Raw genomic sequence first — 23,795 nt, 5'->3', positions numbered from 1 at the left:
AGACTGAAAAAGCGCGCGAGAAATCAACGAAACCCTAATTCTCATCATCATATTCTATTGGATTACTTAAATTATCAGATTCTTGAATTTTTTTCTTCATCCAATGTATTAATTGATACAATTTTGAATTATGTGTAAAAAGTTATGAATTCTTTTGTGTAAATTAAAAGAGTTTAATTGATTGATTAATTGATGGGTAGAAAGAAACAAGCCAGACCACATAGGTCAGGTGGTGGGAAGATATCATCATCATCACTAACAACAACTAATGGTACTACTAATTCAAATAAAACTCTAGATGCGGACTCATTAGAACCACAAGTTAGACCTTTATTATTATTAGATATTGACCAGACATTATTATGTTATACTAACCACAACGAGCATCTTGACATTGCTGAAATTATTTTGAAAGATTTTAGTTATAAATCTAGAGATGAAAGATTATTTGATTTTGAAAAATATAAGGAGATTTCTCTTAGGTTTAGGTTTAATTTGCAAGAGGAATTTGCGTATCGTTTACGGTTCGGGCATGTCGCAGTTATGTCTGCTCATGATATCTTTTTGGAGTTCTTAGTGGATAAGGATATGGATGAGGGTGATAAAGTGGTTGTGTTTGAGGGGAATTTTGATGGTTCAGATGAAAGGATTAGTCTTGTTCAGTTGGTTAGTCAAAATATTTTGACGGTGTTTAAGGTATTGTACTCGAATAACACCAAATATCAAACGCAATGCAATAACAATAAAGTTTCTTATGAAGATTCTGATGCATATTTTTTTATGGGAAAATGCCCCGTTGGAAAAATTCCCCGTGAATTTTTTTTATGGGAAAATGCCCCACCGTCATTATTTCCGTCCAAAGATGGTTAAGTCAATCTACCATGTTGACTAGTCTGTATGTGTATCGTTTGATGAGAGTGAAAACCATGTTTTTCTTCTCTCCTCAATATTGTATCTCCTTCTCCATTAAAAACATAGAGAAATTTATTAATGAAAAGTAAGAATCAATAAAAGAAAGTAGAGGAGTGATCTGTTTTATGGCGAAAAACTAGAGATAGCTAGGATTTTCTGTTTATTTAATTTGAACAGTGCTCACATGCAGTTGAATCAAGGTTATGTTTTCCATCGTATGCAGTTGAAGTAGAGGGATAAATCAATACTATGCTTCATCAAATTTAAGGGTTTTCTCCATCACAGTTGAAGGAAGACGAAAGGAAAATCAAACCCAGTCTCATTTTCCATTGTTTTGTGCATATGTGTAGTTTAATATTGTTTATTTGGAACGTGCAATTTTGGGTTTAAGAATACTTCGAAACATGTGATTAGGGTTTTAAATAGGTTGTAGTGGATGTATTAATTTTTATTACTGGTTTTGAATGTTTAATATAAATTTTGTTCAATCGATGAGATTTGATTTTTAGGGGTTATAGGATTTGTGGTTTTTGCTATAAAACCAGACAAAGAAGACGACTCTTCATTTGGTATTTTTTGTTAATTAAAATCATAATTATTCATAAACATGGAGATTTGAAACACGATAGATAGATGGTATATTTTCTTCTGTTGATTATGGAGACACGTTTTTTATGCGCACATGTAATCCACATGTGTCCTCAGTTTGACCATTTAACTAAACAGTCGTGATAGACACACCGAAGATGTGCACCGCGATTTGTGCTGAGAGAGGAATGGATGGAAGAGATTAAGAACTTTAAACATTTGGATCAGAAATGGGCATCATGGGTCCCATCTTCTATTTCACTCGGTGCACAACTCGGTGAGCTGCTTTCGGTGAATGTAGACGTATTGTTAACTAAGGTTGGACGGGAATAGCAACGGTGGGGAATTTTTCCATAAGTTTGAAAATGCGGGGCATTTTTCCGACGGGGTATTCAATTTTGGGGAAGTTTCCTAATTATCCCAAACTGAATCCTTTTCCTTTTATTATTTTTTTTTTGTTGAAGAACATATGCTCTTAAACTAGCTCATATTTCTGGATATGACGATTCACAAATCAGTTTTTAGTTCAAACGATTGAGCTGCAACAATGGAGACCAGATGCAGTTTCTATTCACATTTGGGAAATGGATTTGGACCATCCAATTAACATTATTTCTTGCACTAATTGTGAGGAAGACTTCAGAACATAGAACCCACAAAAAGATGCTTTAGATGTAAAACATATGGCTCTGTTATTATTATTAATATGGAATTTCAAGTGCTCTCAGTTGCCGATTCAGTGTCCTATCCCTAGCAATATGTTTAGTACGATAAATTTATAAAAAATATTAGTCGAGGATCATTTTAGAATCGACAATTAATTGACGACAATGGACTTTTCTACGCAAAAAAAAGAGGAAAAAAAGAAGATACGAAGTTCTGAATATGGAGAAACTGCTGTTTTGATTTGGGATTAAGACTAGGTTAATAAATATATAAGGTGTTAGTAGTTTCATTAGTTTAAGATTAATACAAATATAAAAGGCACAATTACAAGGTGTTTGTTTTTTGCTGATTCGACGTCTGGATCTGACTCAGTCATATCAGGACTTTTTTTTTTGAATGAGATCTGACTCGCGACCTGACTCATTCCTTATCCCTGATTCAGAGCCATTTGGGAAAATGTTCAGATTCATGGGGCCAAAACACTACCACGCTTATTTTTGAGTCATTTGAATCGAATCCAGCCGAGGCATGTGATTTTGGTCAAATCCAAACGACTGAGATCTACTCTTAAAGAAAAAAAACAAACAAACATGAGCCATTTACTAACCACTAAAACCCCCCTTTTCCATGGACTAATCAATTTAACAGAGTTTAAGACCCAATTATTATCACGAGTGGCGTATCAGGGAGTTTCGATCTACGCGACTAGAAACGCAGACGTAATTTTCTGGTTCGTCACATTTGATAAAAAAATAGAGCGCTTGACAAAATTTCCCTTACAAATCATTTTTTTATTTCTGTTCCAACAAAACTAATAACCATTCAATTTAAATCCCAAAAACAATGGATTAATTTTGCTAATTTTTTTTAGAGTCCTATTTTGATAAAATTTCTACATTATCAATGTCACTGGAATTTCTTTTTTATTAATTCTGATGGGCTTGGGTTACATCCTTAAATGTCACCGGAATTTGACTTTCTTGTTTTTCTTCTTCTTTGCCCTCTTTTACGGTTTTAGCGGTCAAAATTTTCACCTTTGCACGCGCGGGCCCGCGATCTGGTTCCCAAAATTAAAAACGAGCAAGTCCCCAAAAATCCCACTCTTCCTCGTATAACCACCACGGAGCTGGCAATTCTATTTAAGTAGCCAGGGCGGAGACGCCTGAAAAAGAAAGCGCGCGAGAAATAAAACCCTAATTCTCATCACCATCTTCAATTGGAGTACTTAAATTGCCAGGTTCTTGAATTTCTTCTTCATTCAATCTATTTATCGATATAATTTTGAATTCTTTGTGTAAAAAGTTAGGAATTCTTTGTGTAAGGAGAGTGATTGATTGATTAATGGGTAGGAAGAAAGCCAGACCACATAGGTCAAGTGGTGGGAAAATATCATCATCATCACTAACAACAGCTAATGGTACTACTGGTAGTCTAAATTCAGATAAAGCCCTAGATGCAGACTCTAATAAGAACATAGGACCACAAGTTAAACCTTTCTTATTAGTGGATATTGATCAGACATTATGTTCAATTAATGAAAATCATCTTGACATTGCTGAAATTGTTTTGAAAGATTTTAATTACAAGTCTAGAGATGAAAGATTATTTGATTTTGAAAAAGATAAGGAGTATTCTCTTAGATTTAGGTTATGTAATTTACAAGAGGAATTTGTGAATCGTTTTCGGTTTGGTCATATGCTGGTTATATCAGCTCATGATATCTTTTTGGAGTTCTTAGTGGTGGATAAGGAGATGGATGAGGGTGATAAAGTGGTTGTTTTCTCGGGAATTTTTGATGGTTCAGATGAAGGTATTTCTAGTCTTGTTCATTTGATTAGTCAGAAAATGTTGGCGGTGAGACCGGTTAAAGAGGTTCGAATTTCCGAGGAGGAGGAATTTGTATCTGTTACTTTGAGAGTGGAGATATTGAAGAGTGCATTTGATTTGTGTGCATCGCTTTTGGAGACTTCTAGGAAGCCGTGGAAAAAGAGTATGATGAGTGTTATGTCTTGGTTAAGACCTGAAGTTGCCACTTGTGGAGCTATTTATGCTGGTATTGAGGAAACTGAGAATATGGAGATTGATGCTTGTATGGACGAGACGGTAGAAGGGAGTAGTAGATGTGATCCAAGAGATAGTACTACTGGCTTCAATGTTGCAGAGTTCTATGATTCAATCAAACCATCCAAGTGAGTTATATTTAAGGTTTTACATTTTGTAGATTTGTGATACGAATTAGCCATTAGTTATCTTATTTGAATAATACTACTATTGTGTCCTCGTCATAGGGGAGAGCCAATGCTAGATGATGAACTCCCTGACTTGCGTCCTACGTTGAGGCCTTACCAACGTCGTGCAACTAATTGGATGGTTCAAAGAGAGAAAGGAACTTCAGAGAATTTGAATTGTCAAAATCAATTTTTTAGGCCGCTCAGTGTAACTGTTTGTTTCCTCGATACAGAATCAAAAATGTTTTATAATCCGTTCAGGTATTCTCTTTTTTCTAATTTTTCAGTTGAAAATTTGAAAATGTTGAGTATATGCCGCCATACAAACATGTTTTGCTTTTCTTCTGCTTTCCGACTCCACTTTGTTATTTTCAGTGGAAATATTTCATTGCATCCAGAATCATCGTTGTCATACGTTTCTGGCGGGATTCTTGCTGGTAAGGCTTATCTGTTCAGTTTACTCTTTACAGTTACAACTGACAGTTGTTTATGAGTTTTGAAAGATGGGAATTTCATGACTCTTGAGTTTACCGACATTAAATAGATATTAAGCAGCACACTAAATGAACACATTACAAAGGTTTTGATTTTTCAAGAGATGATTAAGAAATATGTGAAATTTGTTGATTAGGATTTTAGCCCATGCTTCTTGTGATGCCTCACATTTGACTTTTGTGTGTATTTGGTACTTCGGCTTAGTCACATGGGGTGACATTTATCAATGCATGAGTTGGAATTACCTTCATATTCGTGCTGCTGAATTTCCATCCTTCGCTGTTAGTAATTTTTGTTCCCTCTGACATGTTTTTAATTGTTAACCATGCTTCTTCATGTTTGGCAACCTCAGATGAGATGGACCTGGGAAAAACTGTCGAACTGCTCGCTTGCATCTTTGCTCATCGCAGGCCAACATCTGATGGCGACGTAACTTTTGACAATCAAATGCAAGTTAACAGACATCAGATTAGTAACCTAAAGAGATTAAAAAGAGAACGTGTCGAGTGCATATGTGGGGCTGTGAATGAAAGCTATAAATATAAAGGATTATGGGTACAATGTGATATTTGCGATGCTTGGCAGCATGCAGATTGTGTTGGTTACTCACCAGTAAGAAGTCCTTCGGATTCTAATGAAGCTGCAGAGGGTACAGGCCATCAGCAGGTTCCATCTGTGAAGAATAATGAAAGCAGCTCAACCAAAATAGTCGAAGATGATGGGAATTTTACTTGCCAATTGTGCTTGGAACTGATTCAAGCCTCTAGTTCTCCAGTTAATACTGGGGCAACTCTTGTTGTGTGTCCAGCTTCAATTTTACAACAGTGGAATGCAGAAATCATTCGGTATGTTTTGTCTTAAAATTATTGTTCACATTTGGGAGGAACTGTAAATTCTGCATGGCTTTGAATTGCTTAAAATGGATGCGAAAAAACTTGCAATGAACCTCACATATATTTACGTTCTTTGCTTTAGTCATATAGAACCAGGTTCCCTCAAAATTTGTATATATGAAGGTGTGAGGAATGCTTCACTTTCAGCTACTTCTACAATGGATATATGCGAACTTATCAATGCTGATATTGTCTTGACAACATACGATGTTCTGAAAGGAGATCTATCGCATGATGGTGATAGGCATGAAGGTGATCGTCGCTTAATGAGATTCAAGAAAAGGTACATCACAAGTTTCCTTCCATGTTATCAAGATATTGGCTTCTCTTTTGATATTTACATTTACTTTGTTCTCTTTATAAATTTTCCTTCTAAAAATCGATGTTGTCGATCATATGGCATGTTGTTAGAACTTAGAACAGATCTCACGAGTTACGAGTGAGCATTTAAGAGGAGTAACTATTTATTTCTTTAGAGTTACAACTTTCTTGTTTTATTTGTTTTCGTTGGAGTAATCAATCTTTTTGCAGGTATCCGGTTGTACCCACACTCCTCACAAGAATATTTTGGTGGAGGATTTGCTTGGATGAGGCACAAATGGTAGAGAGTAATGTAGGTTATGCTACGGAAATGGCATTACGGCTGCATGCGAGGTATCATTGGTGTATTACTGGTACTCCTATACAGCGTCGCCTTGATGACTTGTATGTACTTTTGAGATTCCTTAAGGCTACTCCATATGACACTCACAAGTGGTGGATTAAAGTTATAAGAGACCCGTATGAGGTACATACACCTTTTTCTTTTCTGTTAGAACAAATGCTCCAGTCTTAAATCTTGATTCGGGACTACCCATCTTGCTATGTTGAAATTTGTTCTGGGAACAACTATCCATGTTTCATTTCTACTCCCTGACCTGCATTTCTTCTTTTCTCAGAGGAAGGATACTGGTGCGATACAACTAGCACACAAGTTCTTTAAGCAAATCATGTGGCGTTCATCAAAAGCAGATGTAGCAGATGAATTACAGCTTCCCCCACAAAAAGATTCAGTGGCATGGCTCACTTTCTCAGCGATTGAAGCACATTTTTACCAGAGGCAACATGAGACTTGTGTTAATTACGCTCGTGAACTTATTCGAAGCTTTAAAGACAAAGCCCGTCAAAGCGAAATACATGGTAATTAATAACCTACATGCTTCTTTTAAGTACCAATGGAAGAATGTCTTTTAAAAGACTTGTGCTATCGATTGTCCCTTTTCAGATTGTGAATCAATTGAGCGCTCAGCCGATCATTTACTCACCCATTATGAGGCTTCGAAACTGCTGCACTCTTTATTGAAGCTTCGTCAAGCCTGTTGTCATCCTCAAGTTGGGAGCTCTGGGTTGCGTTCTATTCAACATTCTCCTATGACAATGCAGGAGATACTAGAGGTATGTTACACTTAAGAACTCTGTTTCCCAGTTATTTACGTTTACCAGTTGATACTTCGATTCGCCCCCTGTTTTGGTATCTAAAGGACCCATTATGCAGGTTCTTGTGGGAAAAACCAAGACTGAGGGAGAGGAAGCTCTGAGAAAACTAATTGTTTCTTTGAATGGATTGGCCGGCATAGCTGTGCTTGAGCAAGACCCATCTCGAGCAGTATCAATGTATAGAGAAGCATTAGCATTAGCTGAAGAGTACTCTGATGATTTTCGCTTGGACCCTTTGTTGAATCTTCACATTCATCATAATCTGGCTGAGATACTCCCAGTCACTTCAGGCTACTCACAAGAGCACTGCTCAATGGGAGGACAACTCTCTGGTAACCCTGAAAAGAGAGACTCTAAACTGTGTGAAGTTGGTGAGTTTGATCAACACCCTATGAAGAGACAAAAGATAAGTGAGGATAATAGCTCTTCATATTTAACTAGTCAGAATATGCAGCAAGAGGAATCACATGTTGCTTCTGAGCTGGAACACACAGGTCTCCAAGGGAACAAAGGTACCGATCATGATGTCCTGCAGCAAATGTCATCTAGATCCTTCGCTGAAGGTTGTTTGAGAGAATGTGAAACTACTAAATTGAAGTACTTGTCTATGTTCAACTCCAAGCTTTCTTTGGCTCAGCAAGAGTTCCGAAATGCACATATGCAGGTAGGTCTCTATTATGTATTGTACACCATCTTTCTCCATATAAAAGGATTTGCACCTTCTGTTTAATAGGGCCCACGAACAGAATAAAAGGATCCAATCGTACAAAACATTCTTTGGGAAGATACAGATAAATATGACTAAGAATATAACCAACCTAACAAACACCATTTTATGTTAATTTGTTTGAATGTGGAATATATAACAACTCTTCTTTTCGAAAATGTATATTTGATGTCAGTAATAATTTTATGTCTCTAAAAGGTATCCAGCGTGTTCGGAGAGCAACAAAAGCAGCCTACAAACTGGTGGCTGGAAGCTCTTCAGCTTGTAGAGCAGAAAGAGAACTCCTCAAATGAGTTGATCAGAAGAATTGGTGATGCTATTTCTGGGACATTAAGTAGTTCCAAGTCGCCTGGAATTGCTTCGAGGTAACTTTAGTTTCAAGAATATGTTTCACATGATGTTCTGTTAGCCCGATACGCCATTAATATGTGTTTGGATTTGTTATGGCTGGTGCGATCCAGGTTTCAAAGTACAACTGGCCTGAAGTACGTAATCCAAATGGGTCTGGATTCGTTAGAAGCCTCTAGACAAGATTTACTTGGAAGGGTTTTGGAGATTGATCAGACAATGGAGAAACCCAGGGATGAGGATATTGCACGTGTGAGATACTGTCGAAATTGTCAAGATAATAAGGATGGTCCTCTATGTGTACTTTGTGAATTGGACGAGTTATTTCAGGTAAATAATTCACCCATTTCCTGAACTTATATTTATCTTGCAAGTAAGGGTGAGTTTCTTATTTTGTCTATTTCTGCACCTTGCCTTTCGCAGGCATATGAGGCAAGACTTTTCCGCCTTACAAAAGGAGGTGATGGAGGGATGATTGCATCTGCTGAGGAGGCAGTGGACTTGCAAAAGAAGAAATCTGAATTGAATCGCTTCTATTGGGGATTATCACGCCCTAAGGATGGCTCATCCTCATCCCTTGATGGTAATAAAGAGGATAAGAAGCAGAGGGATGTGAGGGCGAAAGTAGTGGTTAGTAAATTCCTTCCTTTGTTTGCTTTTCTTTTAGTTATAATGGTGTTTTTTCTGTACAATTTGTTACCTCAAGGTTAGTTCGTATCTACTTAGTGGACGATTGACCCGAGTTCAATGCAGTAGCCATTTTGGCTCATAGTATCTGATGGTGCTGATGTGAATATGTGGGCAGGTGTCAAGATCTCCTTCTGAATTAGAGATTGTGCTTGGGGTTATAAAAAGCTATACTAAATGTCTGATAGGAAAAAAAATTTTGTCAGCGGCTAACAAACATCTACTTCTGTTTGAGGTAATTGTATAACCGTTCTCTATTTTATTATTTCCAAAGGGATCCAGTTTATGTATTTGTGTATTTTTTATATAGGGTATGCGGAAGGAGTTCACCCAAGCAAGGTTCTTGGCCACAGCTCAGTCTCAAGTTTTGCGTGCTCATGATGAGATTAAGATGGCAACTTCACGGTTGCGTCTAAGGGAGGATGAAAATGACACTTCTCTTGATGCTTTAAGTTCAGCAGAACTAGTCGCAGCTAATGTTGAATTCTCTAATGAGAAATTTGTTTCCTTGTCCTTGGTATCCTCTATAAAAGGGCAACTTCGTTATTTAAAGGTACAACCAATATGAACCTGTCCGACTTCATTAGTTTTTTCATATTATGAAATTCCGGTACACTCTGACAACAACTCGTTTTATGAAAAATTATTTCAGGGATTAATTCTTTCTAAGCAAAAAGTTCAACTAGATAAACCTAATTCACCCACGAACGTAGACACTGATAACTCATCGGCTGCTTCTCCCTGCACTGGAGAACAAAACGGGTTTGTAAATAAAGCTGAAGATGAGGCTTGCCCAGTTTGTCAAGACAAACTTCAGCATGAGAAAATGGTTTTCCAGTGTGGGCATGTTACCTGCTGTAGATGTAAGTCTTTCAGGGTTCTGAACTTTTACATTTTTTTGATCTATCATAGATTAATCGACTGAACTTTGTCTCGGTGCATATTTCTTTGGATACTGCTTTGCAGGTTTGGTTGCAATGTCAGAGAGATCAAAGTCTCGAAATAAATGGATTATGTGCCCAACTTGTCGAAAACATACAGATCTTGGGAATATCGCCCTTGCTGATGATAGCCAGAGCAAAGCTTGTAATTCTGGTCTATCAAGTGTGTCTCAAGGTCATGAAATGGTCGAAGCTTCTATTAGTGTTCAAGGTTCATACGGAACAAAGGTCTGTCATGCTAGCTCTAGCTCAGCGTTTTTCTTCTATTATGCTATGTGGTGTCTTGAACTTCTGTGATGTCCGTCTGTCTGTCTATATAATGAAGATTGAAGCTGTGACAAAGAGAATCCTCTGGATAAAGTCTACAGACCCGAAAGCAAAAGTTCTCGTCTTCTCAAGTTGGAATGACGTTCTTGATGTGTTGGAACATGCATTCTCTGCTAACAACATCAGTCATATTCGGATGAAAGGGGGCAGGTAACAGGATCTACCAGGAACTGGTTCTTAGTTTCTTATTCATACATCCTTTCTCTGTTTCTGTTTCTGAGTTGTTTATCATTGATTATATTCTTCCTGGAAGATCATTTTACGGATGGTGAATAATTACTGTTCTGGTATTGCAGGAAATCACATGTCGCACTTGCAAAGTTCAAGGGAGAAAGAGAACCAGAAGGAAAGTTCATTCAAGTGCTGCTGCTTCTATTCCAACATGGAGCTAATGGTCTTAATCTCTTGGAAGCACAACACGTCATTCTTATAGAGCCACTTCTGAATCCTGCAACAGAAGCACAAGCAATCAACAGAGTGCATCGAATTGGACAAGACAAAACAACTCTTGTTCATCGTTTTATAGTACGTTGAAGAAAGCATATTTAAGTACCCCTAGTATGCGTCGCTATTTGTAAGATATTTTTAACAAATATATATCATTATCTGTAATAAAATTTTCATTTCCTCTTGTAGGTGAAAGATACTGTTGAAGAAAGCATATATAAACTAAATCGAGGCCGGTCAACTACTTCAGTTATAAGTGGGAGCACTAAGAAACAAGATCAGTCAGTTCTGACGCTTAAAGATGTGGAGTCCCTGTTTTCTTCAGCAACACCTTCTATGCAATTAGAAGATAAGAATGTTGAGACAGGAAGTCTAAAACACTTGCCTCCTGCTGTTGCTGCTGCTTTAGCTGCGGAGAGGAGATTGAAGGAGAGTTTGACATCATCTTTGTGAACCCAAAGCATCATCTCTCAGGTTCAGAAATCATCTGCAGACTGGAGTGTAAGTTCAATGATTATATATATCCTACGTTTTCTAACCGACAGTAAGATGCCCTGTGTCTCCTAATGCATATGCGTCTTTTCTGTAAACGTATGTCCATGTCATTCCTATGATTTTGAATCTCGGATTCTGTCCAGCATCCTGTTTCTGTTATTCAAAGTAGTACTTGCCTTGATACATGTGATTCGAGGACTTAAAATTCTTAATTGCTAGTGGATTACTTTTTCTTATGCGTGTTTCTGGCACTATTTTCCATAAACCCTATCTTCTGCTTTTGTAGCAGGCGCAGGAGCAGGAGTACTATTTGGGAAACTTAACTGGGGAACCACCAAGATAAGAGTAAGACGTGCTATGAGGTACCGAACTTGATGCCCGCTGTAACTGCCCCTTTCACCATATATCCCTGTCATAAGGCCTTTCGTGATTTCCCATTTCCTTAGAAGATAAAGAAGGCTTTCACAATTGAGCTTTTCGCTTCGTTGCTCTTTCAAGGTAAACATTGTTTTCCAGTGTTTGTTTGGATTTTGTGGATTTAGCCGTTTAGGGGTTAGCAAACCAGTTTTGTTTTCTGTTACTTTTTGTCATGTTTATGTTTTGATTGTGTTGTTTATCATACAGATTCAGTGCAGTTATCACGTTTCATCATCTAGGTTGAGAGTTAGGGCTCTGAAGTTGAAAACTTGGAAAACCGTTACCCTTGAGGTCCAGAGCTCAAAACATTTCCCCCACACCTGCAATGTTTGGGATTCGCTGGTAAACAGTGGGATGATGCTTTTATCTATCCTTGCTGACTGCAACTACTCTCATTGCGAGTCGGACATATGGTGAGTCACAAAAGCAGACCGACGACTTGTCACTCACCAGGAAGATGAACTTTACTGACCACCAATATTAGGTTGCATTTCCCTGTGGTTCTAAACTGCTAATACTCCTTTTTACCACTGTAGATTTTGAATAAAAGGCTCTGTAATCTGGATTCTGGAGTACTCTTGGCTATTTGTGGCCACAATTTCATTCATTCATCATCAATTAACCAAAAACAACAGTTAAGCTTTTTGTACAGATTGCTCCATTAAATGTTGGTCTAAAATAGGGCACAGACTTTCTGGTGTTTTATCTAAACCACTGTCGACAGAATATTATTTTAACAGTATATTAAGAAAGAAAGCTTATCGTGATAGCCCACTTGTTGTTTACGACATTGAAGCGCGTGCCTCTTCCTGGGGATAGTCATCACTTTCCATGACACGTACTTCAATATAGTGCTATATATATATATTGGGACAGGCCGTTCTAGGAGACTGCTTCAGAAATACAAAAATCCTCGAGTTTTAAGTTTTTTTCTCCGAAAGTTTTTGATTTGGAAATACAAATATGGAAATAGCTGCTGCTGCTGCTGTCCCGCGCACATATCCAATCTCTTTGGTTCCATCACCTTGCAAGGCTGCAACAATGAGACCGATCTTCAGCACCAGATGGCCCAAAATGTCCGCCACTGCAAGAACCTTGTCATCCAAGTGCGATCAGGCAAGTGCTACGGCCACCATCATCGAACCCAGGAAGAACCAGAAATTTTATCTATCTGAAGAAGATGAAGAGGAAATGGAGACTGACAGTAACTTTATAAAAAGACTGGAATTATTGGAAGAACAAGCGCTACAAATCGGGAATGACTTTGATGATAGTGAAGATGGTGGAGGACGAGAGGCGACTGATTACAACAGAAGGGCTCAACTCTTTGACAAGTGCTCCAAAGTTTTCCAGGCTCTCAAACATGGATAATGATTAAATTTAGTATTTGTTTTTTTTTAATCAGTTTTTAATACTTTCAGAAGATTGTGATAATTATAATCCATCTAATAAAATAAAAGTTTTACAAAATTTCAAGCATCAATGGCTTTAGTTAAAGACAACAACACCTCAATGGAAAGGACCTAAACTACTGTAGAAGATGATATCAAAATGACTGTGGATGTTGATGGTTATCGCCGGTACTGTCACCATCGGCTTTTACAGGTCGGTGACCCTTATCAGGACCACCAATTACACCCCATGCTTCAAATTGCCTCTGCCTAGCTCTTGCCCTATCTTTCTCTTCTTCAGATTTCGAGGAGAAACAGTATGGGCATGAAACTCCATATTCCCACTCTGGAGCTTCCATGTCGGCGTCACTCACAGGCTGCTTACATCCGTAACACAACTTGAAAGTTCCTTGAGCTAATCCATGGTCAACCGAAACTCTTTTGTCAAACACAAAACATTCTCCTTCCCAGAGGCTTTCTGTTTCCGGAATTTCCTCTAGATATTTCAGTATCCCACCTTTTAAATGGTAAACCTTCCAGCCAAATAAAAATATACTCAATTTTACGTGAATACCGGGTACAATTCGCAAATTCAAGTGAACAAGACAAAAAATAGGGGCGATTGATTGAGTGTCTTTCATTTAACTTATAAAAGTTCAATAGTACTAATCATAAGGAAATGGAAGAGCTCAGTTGGATACCCACCTCTTCAATGCCTTTGCTCATGAGAAAACTGGAAGCTTTCTCGCATCGAATCCCGCCAGTGCAGTACATTGCGACCCGTGGTGGTGGAACTTTTCTTTCCTGGTCATTGGATTGTTCTATTCCACTTTCATCTGACCCATCAGCCTCCGTCTGCTGCTGCCCGCCATTAGAGCCAGCTGGTAACAAATTATCATCCACCCATGATGGGAATTTCCGGAAGGCTGTTGTACATGGATCTACAGCTCCTTTAAACTTCCCAATCCTGGTCTCGTACGAATTTCGAACATCAATTACTATCTGCAGGGGTCAAGTGGCAGCAAATTTGAACCACATATATAAGGTTATTAGGGAAAATGTTCGACAAATGGATTATATGACTAGATTTTAATAGCAATAACTCACAGTTTCTGGGTCACTAATCAATTCATTCCATTCTTTTGGGTCCACGTACTTTCCAACTCTTTCGATGGGTGACACAGATGGCATTCCAAGAGAAACTATCTGCCAAACAAATACGCCAGATGGTAAGATGTCAACCCAATAAAAGTATTACGAAAAAGGAAGAAGGGGTGAACGGGTTGTATGTCGGTACCTCTTTCTTCACCTTGACTCGCACGTGATCCCATCGAAAAGGTGCATCTTCCCCTGCACCAAGAGGGGAACTGCTAGTGTGTCCATGATGGATGGCTTCTTCCTCAGGACTCACTGGGGATTCAATCTGTCTAAGGCCTTTCAACCGGTCATCAGATTGTATGAAACCGAGAACTGTTTCCACCGATTCTCTTATCCCACAAATGCTCCCATTGATTCCTTCAGGTGCAAGAATGATACCACCTGAAACACGCTGAACAAGATCAGCTTGGTGAGGGACAAATGACAAGGTATAAGCACACACAAACTGTCACAAAGTAGATGAAGTAATGTAAAACACTATAAAAAACCTAAAAGAATGCAGTCATAAAATTACTTTTCCTACCAATGCTACTATACAGACATTGGGCTGCTCACAGCATGCAGACACGTATATTCTGATGCCGAAGCTGCTACACTTCCACCAACCCCTAACACCACTCCCTTCCACCATTAGGTGGCACCATCCAGGCCCTTGACTTCATCAACTTTGATCCCCATGGAAAAGCAAGGGGTCCCACTATTATTGGCTTTGGCCAATACCCACATCATGACACGTAGTGGTGGAAGGGAGTGGAGGAAGGGGTTGGGGGTTATATAGCCTTTTCGTTCTGATGCTCCACTGAAGCACTGCAAACAGTAACTAAGGATAGCAAGCAGGCAGAATTACAACCAATCACATGGGCACCGTGTTAACAACTTAGTCACATCCACCTTGACGAAGAATGCAAATATGTTGTAAAGGCAGTCAAAAATTATTTACGAAGGTTGCGGACAAAGGCTAGTTTATTTCAAAATTGTAAATACCTGTTGATCTCTTTTGCTATATAGCAGTGTCTATAAGTAAACAGGTTCGCAAGCACTATGTCAAGTGGCTTTGTACACGAAGTTAGGAGGTATAATGAACTATACAAAAGTGGTTGTGCACATAGTAAGTACAGTGAACCACATAAAGCCACTTGATATGTGGTTGAGTACGAAGTAAGGCATGAACCACATAAAGCCAAGTAAGGGTTCTGCACGAAGTATAGTGAACTATACAAGTGGTTGTGCACGAAGTAAGGGGTTATATAGCCACTTGATAAGGAAGTATACTGAACCACATAAAGCCACTTGATATGGTCTATTCTAGTAATAGACTTTCCAATCTTCTTCAATTGGTGTAAAATGCATATATCACCGAACATTCAAATTTGGTCTTCCAGAGACTACTCAATTCGAAGTACACAAAATGTCACAAAGTAAATGAAGTCGCTAGAAATTGGCTTAGTATAGTTCAAGATACATCCTCCTAACTTCTTGTATAACATATCGATTACTATCGTATACTGATAACTACTATTCTAATACAAGACTTTTCAATCTTCTTCAATTGGTGTAGAACCAATTCATCACAATTGATTTCTTCAGAGAAAACCTAATCAGTTCTAAAAGGGTGAAATGATAAATCTAACACTAAAAATTCAAAATCCAGGATCAAAATTAACTCAGTAGTGAAAGGAATAATCAATTTAAGAAAACCCCTAATTTCAAAAAGAAAAAAAATAAATAAATAAGGAAGACTCACCAGCTCTTGACAGAGATTCTTCAATGGCTTCCGCAAATCAGCATGGTCAGGAAAATCAGCAAACTTATAAAAAGAAACAACTACAAGAGGAGAGACAGGAGGAGCTTCAGATGAGGTAATAACCGGAACAGTCCGATTCGAAACGCCATTAGTAACAAAGGGTTTAGAGAGAGAGGTAAGCTGCTGCTGTTGGTGGTGAGAGATGCCATTAGGGTTGGAATTAGAGGTGGAGAAGATTGGAAGATGATTAGAGTTGTGAGGTTGAGTAGAAGAAGTCTCACAATTGATTTTCATTGAAGATGAAAATTTGGGACTAGGGCTTGTTGTTGAAGATGAAGATAACATCCTCCTCCTGAGTAGCAGTATTGGAGAGGAAGATGTCGGGAACTTGAATTGGAGGAGGAGGAGCTGCTGCAATGGAGATGATAACGTTGTTAGCATCTACTCTTTCCCCCTCTCACGCTTCAGGTAGAAGATGATGAAGATATTGGGAACCGGAAATAGAGAACGCCCACCGTTTTTTCCTTCCAAAATTGGATCATCACGGGTAGATTTGTTTATTTTTAGTGACTCTGATTTTAGACCCGGTTCGGCATAAATCCATCTCCAATAAGAGGGACCAATTGCTAAATACAAGGTGTTGAAGAAAATGTTATCTACACCTCCCGTTATACCTCCACGTCATGTTTTTAACTAATTTTCTTTTAATTATAAATGTTGAAATTCTAATTGTTGGAGATGTTTTTAATTATGAGGTCCTATATTTATTCTATGTAAAGACCCCATAAATAAAATGACTTAAATAAAAAATCTTTGCACCTTTTCTTGGAGATGTTCTTAGGCAACGGAACCTGGAAAGTGGATTTTTTCCTTATCAAAAAATAAAAATAAAAAGAGAGAATTTATAAAGTACCCTCATTTTATTGACCTCGTTTTTTACAAATTTTCTAAACTGCCCCAACTGTTTAGTTTTCCATCCTAGTTAGTCAACACCAGTTTACTTTGTTTACCCTTTACTTGTTAGTACGTTTACCTTCTACATCATTTTTCCAATTCGTCGAGCTCGATTCAGGATCGTGTCATCATTTTCAGATTCGTTTCATAATTCCCTGAAAGGGTTCATTATTCCCAAGTGTCTTGGGGTTTTTGGTTGGCGGAGAATCAATCTTCTACAATATTTTTTTCGGTAAGTCGAGTCCGGTTCAGGGTCGTTACGCCACTTTCAGGTTCGTCGAGCCTAGTTCAGGATCGTTACACCCTCTTTCAGGATCGTCGAATCATTTATCCTCTCTACCAAGGAGATGTTATTTTAGGGGTAAATATGACTTTTAATGGAAAGATAACTGCCACCTAGCACTTAACTGGATGGAATTTGCTAGAGCTGCACATTGGGTCGGGTAGGTCGGGTTTGGCCTCACCCTACCCGCTGATGGCGGGTAACTGAAGTTATCACCCACACCCAACCCAAGATCACAACAGGTCGGTTTTCACCCGACCCAAAATTACGGCTGGTTGGTCGGGTGGGTGGCGGGTATACCCGTCTTATCAAAAAGAGACTCCATTATTACAGACAGACAAGCTTAGTTTCCTTTGCACAACGAAAAAACAACAAAAAAAATCTTTATACAGAAGTCCAAAAAAGTAATAACATCAAAATCTTTAACACATTGCTTCTCAGCTGCGAAACTTCGCTCAACGAAGCTGATTGATTTCTCCTTTCGCCATTAACAATGCATGTTTGGTGAATACTATAATCAAAGATACCTGCAAGAAGCAAATTAAGTTGGTGAACAATCAAATGATTTTGGATCCAGATTTTATAAGAAAAGTTGAATTTATATTGGAGACCAAAGTTTAACTTCTATGGAAGATTTTTTCAAAAATCTGTCTTAAAACTTATAGATCTAAAAACTGAAGAGCAAATCATTGTCGCGATTCTACCTTCAGAGCTAATTTTTTTGATGAAGACACGTGCAATTTCACTTTGCCATGATTATCTTCTAGATGTATCAATACTTGAAGTTGTCATCTCCACTGCCAACAAAACCCATAGTATATTGATAGATAACTATATCTCCTTTTGTAATTCTTTCAGCCATTAGAACACCCAAAGCATTGAATCTGACATCACCATCAGTTACTTATATTGTTGGTCAAAGCTTGGAGAAGAAATCTACTTCAATTGGTCAAGAGATAAGAAGAGACCGAAGCCATGAATGAACACCGTCTCCATATGCATCAAAGAATAACGTAAGTAAAGAAGACTGAAGTAGAATGAAGAAGATAATAGAAACTGAGAAAAGAAAATAAGAGATTAGGGTTACCTAGGTTAGATTTCTCAGTTATATATGAGAATTGGACGACTAGGATTATTGGTTGGAGATAATCTAAGGGTTAGTGTAGTTTTAGGCGGGTGAGCGGGCACGGTCGGGTGAAAACGGGTGGGAGTCATAGTCGACCCGCTGATGGCGGGTTTTTAAAGATGCGAGTCATAGTCGGCCTGTGCCATCAGCGGGTAGGGTCGGGTAAGGGTAGGGTCGGGTTTGTGCAACCCTATAATTTCCTTTTTGAATAAAAAAGGGTACTTTAGAAAATTTGAAAAAAACGGGAATATTTTTGAAGTGTACATTTCAAAACAGGGGTATTTAATAAAATGTCCCAAATAACAATAATATTATTACTTCGGTTTTAATAAAAGTGATATATTTTTTTTATTTATCACTTCTGTGTACAATAGAAAACCAAACCAGATAAGTGAAAGTGTCAATGTTCCTGGAACAAAGGGAACAAAAAATAAATTTATTGAACTAGAAATGCAATGCAGTAAATTTATATTATTGAACTAGAACACAAATACACTTGAACACCAACACCGTATAGCTTCTTTATAATCGATTAATTTTTATATTATTTGTCAAATCGATGTATGTTATATTCTTTATCCTGTAAATAAAATAATCTAGTGATGGTTTAGGTGCCAGTAATAATTTTCCGGACAAACTCACTATGAATCTAGTATTTTCGTTTTCTAATAATTAAATTTCAGGTATATAACTTCTTCATTATGATGTATTTTTGTTTATTAGGAAAAAACAACGTGATATTTGGTTCTTATGTGAGTCAAATATTTATTGGAAAAAAAATTTAGATAAAAAAAATATTGAAAATTTAATAAAAATTACACTCGTAAGTGACAAAAATATATACATATATGGTGTTGTGTTATAATGGTTTGATTCGCTTGGTGAAGCCGTATAAGTTGTTACCATCAAAGAGAATTATGTTCATTACCATCTCCTCTTAGGAAGTCTCCGTACCAACTTCGACAACAAGCTTAAGCCAAACAACTAGAATGAATAACTTTATTAGTTTATCGAATAATGTATCAATAAGTCTTAGTGTATATGGTACAATATGATACAAAAGGAATAAAAATAAAAGATTATTGCAATGGCAACGAAATGTATTTGGAAAATTACTTCATGTTAAAATCTTCTTGTCTAAAAAAGTTGACCAAATTAGACAAGTAAAATACCAAACAGAGGGAGTAAAGAGTAAACTAGAAACATAAATGCACTTGATCGCCCACTGCTTCTTTATGATTGATTAATTTTTATATTTGATAAATTAATGATATCCATGTCTATTTCCGGGGTCCCTCGTCAAAAACCTAATGGTGGTTTAATTCGCAGTAATAATTTTCCGGAGAAACTCGCTGTCAATTTAGCATTTTCGTTTTCTAATATCTTAAATTTCTGGTGTTAAGGTTCGGTTGGTTCATTACGATGCATTTGGGTTTTTCTAAAAAAAATTTATGATGTATTTGGTTCCCATGTGAATCAGATATTTATTGAAAAATTAATCGATAAATAAAAATTTGTTTTTTGATAAAATTACATTTAAAAGTGGCAAAATTATATATTGTATATAATATGAATTGTGTTGTGTTATAATTTTTTGATTTGCTTAGAAAATTCGTATATGTTGTTACCGTTAAAGGGAATTCGGTTCATTACCATCTCTTGTTGGGAAGTATGTATACCAACTTTGTCAGCAAGCTTAAGCTAAACAACTAAAACAAACGACTTCACCAGCTTATCGAATAATGTATCAATAAGTCTTAATATATGTTAAAACATTATACAAAAGGAACATAGAAAAAGGATTCATCGCAACGAAATTTATCTGAAAAATTATTTCATGCTAAAATCTTCTTGGCGCTGCAGTTCATATGAGAACTATTGTCGATATATACACCACATGGTTCACTACACTAGATAAATGAAATAATATAACCTAACATGTGTTATCCAGTCGGGACTGAAATTACTATTCATCTTTGTTGCACATATACCTTTCTTGGCCGCACATTGTCTTTCTTGAAGAGTTTTCTTTTCTATTTTTACCTTTCATAAAATCTTGCAACACCAATTCTCCGTGATAATTGTTTTCAAAAAGGAAGGATTGTTATGTGTAATCTTGGCAACTTTGAATGCTAATTATGAGCACGCTTAAATATCATGATAAATTTATCAAAGTAAGTAATTTAAGATTATACATTTATTTTCCAACCATTAAGCCAATAAATTTAAGTAAATAGATAGTAAAGATCAGGTGGATTAAGGGAGAAGAATAGTTAAGAAATTAAGTGTAAAGATGAACTTTAAGTTGCGAGATCCGTTGTGTTTAATAAGAAACAAAATATCAAAATCTATAAGATATTTATAAGTTGTCATGAGAAAATATTTTATTTTCTCAGGTAAAACGACTCATAACCTTGAACCCTGTTATGACTATAAAACACCAAGCAGTAACCAATATTTTTTTGTTAATAAAAGAAATTGAAATAAGTGGAATAAATTCAACGTCTGCAAAAGGCGGATACCAATATTTTTAGGGTGATGGTTCGAGTGGTCGTCTTTTTTTCTCTCTCCTCTCTCTCACTCCTTTTTCTTCTCCAACAAAACCATCAAAAACAACCCTTCTCTGCTCAGATCTAATCCATTTTTGGACTAGATCTGAGAAGATTTCTTTATTTTTCCTTGGTTTTTAGGTTGGTTAGTGGTTTATTTTAGTTTTTATTATGTTTTTTTACTTATCTACACCCTTTTGGTGGTTTTATCTACTCTTTTGAGGTTTATCTTCGCTTTAATGGCGATTCTTGGTTATTGAGTTGGGTTTTAAGATCAATAGTGATGCTCTCCATGCTATTAAGCGACGAAATCTTCATCTTGGTTGTCTCCGGCGACGGAATCTTCAGCATCAACTTATCCGGCGACGGAATCTCCATAGATGGTCTTTTTGACGACGGAAGCTTCATCACTAGTTTCAGAGATTTGATAAAATCACTCCTACTTTTGGAGCATTTCTTTTCATAGAAGAAAAACAAACTAAATGGTTGGAATTGAATTCCGAGAAAAACCACCCCTCTTCCGATTTAATCGGATCTTATTCATACTTGTAATTATCTTACTCCGTTAATCATTCTCTTTCTCTTGTCGTATTTCTCGGTATTGTACTCTTAAGGTATGATCTTATTACTTTGTATTCTCTTATTTTCGATCTTAAAATCATTGTAACCTTGAAATCCCATTAATGAAAAGGCTCATTGTTTATCAAAAAAAAAATATATATTTCTAGTGGGTATCAATATATAAATCCAATAGTTATGATTGTTTTGTTTTATATGGATTGATATCAACCCTAACGATATTGGTACCCTTCTTTCGCAGTCATGGAAAAAATGAGCAGAAATAACAATTTATAAATTTATCAAAGTAAGTAATTTAAGATTACACATTTATTTTCGACCATTAAGCCAATAAATTTAAGTAAATAGATAGTAAAGATCAGGTGGATTAAGGGAGAAGAATAGTTAAGAAATTAAGTATAAAGATGAACTTTAAGTAGCGAGATCTGTTGTGTTTAATAAGAAACAAAATATCAAAATCTATAAGATATTTATAAGTTGTCATGAGAAAATATTTTATTTTCTCAGGTAAAACGACTCATAACCTTGAAACCTGTTATGACTATAAAACACCAGGCAATAACCATTAGCAATATATACTTAATTTTCATTTTCAAGGTTTACTTTTATTCCAGTCATAATGTCAAAATTATTATTTCTAGTTTTAGGATCTGCTTCTGCCATCTTCTTTAGTCTTTTTTATTTCATCCTTATTATTTACACAGTCAGTTGATGGTACTGATTCTCTTTTTAACAAAAATACTTCACCTTTAAAAATGATATAGATCCAAAAATAGCTTTAAAAATTCACTGTAGATCAAGTGATGATGATTTTGGTGAGCATAATCTATTTTACAAACAAAGCTTGAGATTTCATGCTAATATTTCGCAGACAACAAGATTTATATGCGAATCAAGTTGGTATGATCCTAATGGAAAAAAAGACCACATAATGGATTTTTATGCTTACAAAAGACTATAATAAACACTGTTTAGATGAATGTTATTGGATTATTCGTCGAGATGGTGGCTACTATGGTAAAAGTGAAGAAGATAAAGAGTTTCCATTTAAAAAGATGTTCTCTTACAACTGATTCTAATTCCAGAATAATGGCGTATATTCTTGTAAAAGAATCTAATGTTGGTTTAGGTCCCAATAATAACTTTCAGGAGAAACTTACTATCTATCAAGAATTTTCCTTCTCTAATATTTAAATTTGAGTGTTAACAATTGATTGCTTCATTATGATGTATTTGGGTTTATTAGAAAATAATTATGATGTATTTGGTTTTTATGTGAATCAGATATCTATTGAAAAATTTTATCGATCAAAAAGAAAAAAATATTTATTTAAAAATTAATAAAAGTACCTACGAAAGTGGCGACATATCTATATATATATAATGTTGTGCTATAATGGTTTGATTTTCTTGACGAAGCCTTATAGCTTTAAAGTTTTCCAGGCTCAACAATGCTCAACCTCCCATTCAAGGCGTAGACACACTTCACTGGAAGTTAACAATCACTAGGGACTTCACTGTGAAATCTAATTCATTCAAGTTACTCAGCAATGCTCAACCCCTCTTTTAACTTCCAAAAACGAAAACACCGAGAAATGGATCTCTTTATGGCATCTGAAAGTACCATATACAAGTCAATATGGAAACTCTTACAAGGACCGTAATATGACCCTCGATTGACACATGCTCCTCTTTCAGTAAGACCAAGAAAGTGAACAGATCGATGTTTGGTTTAATCTCTCCTCTAGAATTCCTCTACAACTCCAACTAGCCCATAGTTCCTAAACATGCCTAAAAGTCTCCTCACCACTACAAGTTCTACCAATACTACAACGACATTCGCTACGTTAACATTACCAGTATGGTTCTTCTAGAATGAAAGATGTAAAAAATAATTCCAGCACTACCTCCTTCTTCCTGCTGCAAGTATGCATAAGATAGAAGAATGAAAAACTTGTCTTCCTAACAATATTACTGTTAATACACATATTGAAATTGGCTTAGTATAGTTCAAGACACGTCCTCATAATTTCTTGCATAACCTATCCATTACTACTCGTATACTAATAACTACTATTATAATACAAGACTTTTCAATCTTATTCAATTGGTGTGGAACCAATTCATCACAAAACATCCAAAATTGATTTCTCCAGAGAAAACCTAATCAGTTCTGAAAGGGTGAAATGAGCAATTTTTATAGTTTGTAAACACTAAAAATTCAAAACCCGGGATCAAAAAGTAATTCAGTAGTCAAAGGAATAATCAATCTAACAAAATCCCTAATTCAAAATAAAAACAAAAAAAAAACAAACTCACCCAGCTCTTGACAAAGATTCTTCAATGGCTTCCACAAATCAGCAT

General features: G+C 36.5%; 2 protein-coding genes across 3 annotated transcripts; one reads left to right on the top strand and one right to left on the bottom strand.

Moving 5' to 3' along the window:
- The first annotated feature begins 3,304 nt into the window (after nt 1–3,304).
- LOC113357888 (E3 ubiquitin-protein ligase SHPRH-like) lies at nt 3,305–12,298 on the top strand. Of its 2 annotated transcripts, none has more exons than XM_026601376.1 (21): nt 3,305–4,355; nt 4,455–4,655; nt 4,770–4,831; nt 5,242–5,734; nt 5,865–6,065; nt 6,314–6,569; nt 6,721–6,961; nt 7,047–7,216; nt 7,317–7,922; nt 8,184–8,350; nt 8,447–8,663; nt 8,757–8,963; nt 9,139–9,255; nt 9,331–9,573; nt 9,673–9,883; nt 9,987–10,189; nt 10,287–10,438; nt 10,585–10,813; nt 10,925–11,236; nt 11,520–11,728; nt 11,855–12,298. In XM_026601376.1, exons 1-19 carry the CDS (start codon nt 3,508–3,510, stop codon nt 11,186–11,188), a joined length of 5,088 nt encoding a protein of 1,695 aa, XP_026457161.1. In that variant the 5' UTR covers nt 3,305–3,507; the 3' UTR covers nt 11,189–11,236; nt 11,520–11,728; nt 11,855–12,298. The 2 variants fall into 2 exon arrangements, with proteins under 2 accessions (XP_026457161.1, XP_026457162.1); XM_026601377.1 differs by having other exon boundaries at nt 11,517–11,728.
- A 774-nt stretch (nt 12,299–13,072) lies between these two features.
- LOC113357889 (rhodanese-like domain-containing protein 7) lies at nt 13,073–16,569 on the bottom strand. The gene is made up of 5 exons (XM_026601378.1): nt 15,941–16,569; nt 14,336–14,587; nt 14,146–14,244; nt 13,744–14,040; nt 13,073–13,571 (listed from the first exon to the last, which is right to left on the bottom strand). The coding sequence occupies exons 1-5, from the start codon at nt 16,379–16,381 to the stop codon at nt 13,194–13,196; spliced, it is 1,467 nt and encodes a 488-aa protein (XP_026457163.1). The 5' UTR covers nt 16,382–16,569; the 3' UTR covers nt 13,073–13,193.
- Nucleotides 16,570–23,795: the final 7,226 nt, after the last annotated feature.

Source organism: Papaver somniferum, chromosome 3 (assembly GCF_003573695.1).
Source record: "Papaver somniferum cultivar HN1 chromosome 3, ASM357369v1, whole genome shotgun sequence".
In the NCBI taxonomy this organism is placed as follows: domain Eukaryota; kingdom Viridiplantae; phylum Streptophyta; class Magnoliopsida; order Ranunculales; family Papaveraceae; genus Papaver; species Papaver somniferum.
Note: the sequence above shows the minus strand (reverse complement) of the source record. Positions and strands in the feature narration are given on the sequence as shown.

What these genes read in the sequence shown, in the direction of transcription:
- LOC113357888 (XM_026601376.1), top strand. Translation starts at nt 3,508, where the DNA reads ATGGGTAGGAAGAAAGCCAGACCACATAGGTCAAGTGGTGGGAAAATA. An exon ending in TTATAAGAGACCCGTATGAG is followed by an intron (nt 6,570 to 6,720) that starts GTACATACACCT and finishes TTCTTTTCTCAG; the next exon opens with AGGAAGGATACTGGTGCGAT. An exon ending in AACATCTACTTCTGTTTGAG is followed by an intron (nt 9,256 to 9,330) that starts GTAATTGTATAA and finishes TTTTTTATATAG; the next exon opens with GGTATGCGGAAGGAGTTCAC.
- LOC113357889 (XM_026601378.1), bottom strand. Translation starts at nt 16,381, where the DNA reads ATGCTAACAACGTTATCATCTCCATTGCAGCAGCTCCTCCTCCTCCAA. An exon ending in AGAATCTCTGTCAAGAGCTG is followed by an intron (nt 14,588 to 15,940) that starts GTGAGTCTTCCT and finishes GATCTTGTTCAG; the next exon opens with CGTGTTTCAGGTGGTATCAT. An exon ending in TGAGCAAAGGCATTGAAGAG is followed by an intron (nt 13,572 to 13,743) that starts GTGGGTATCCAA and finishes TTTGGCTGGAAG; the next exon opens with GTTTACCATTTAAAAGGTGG.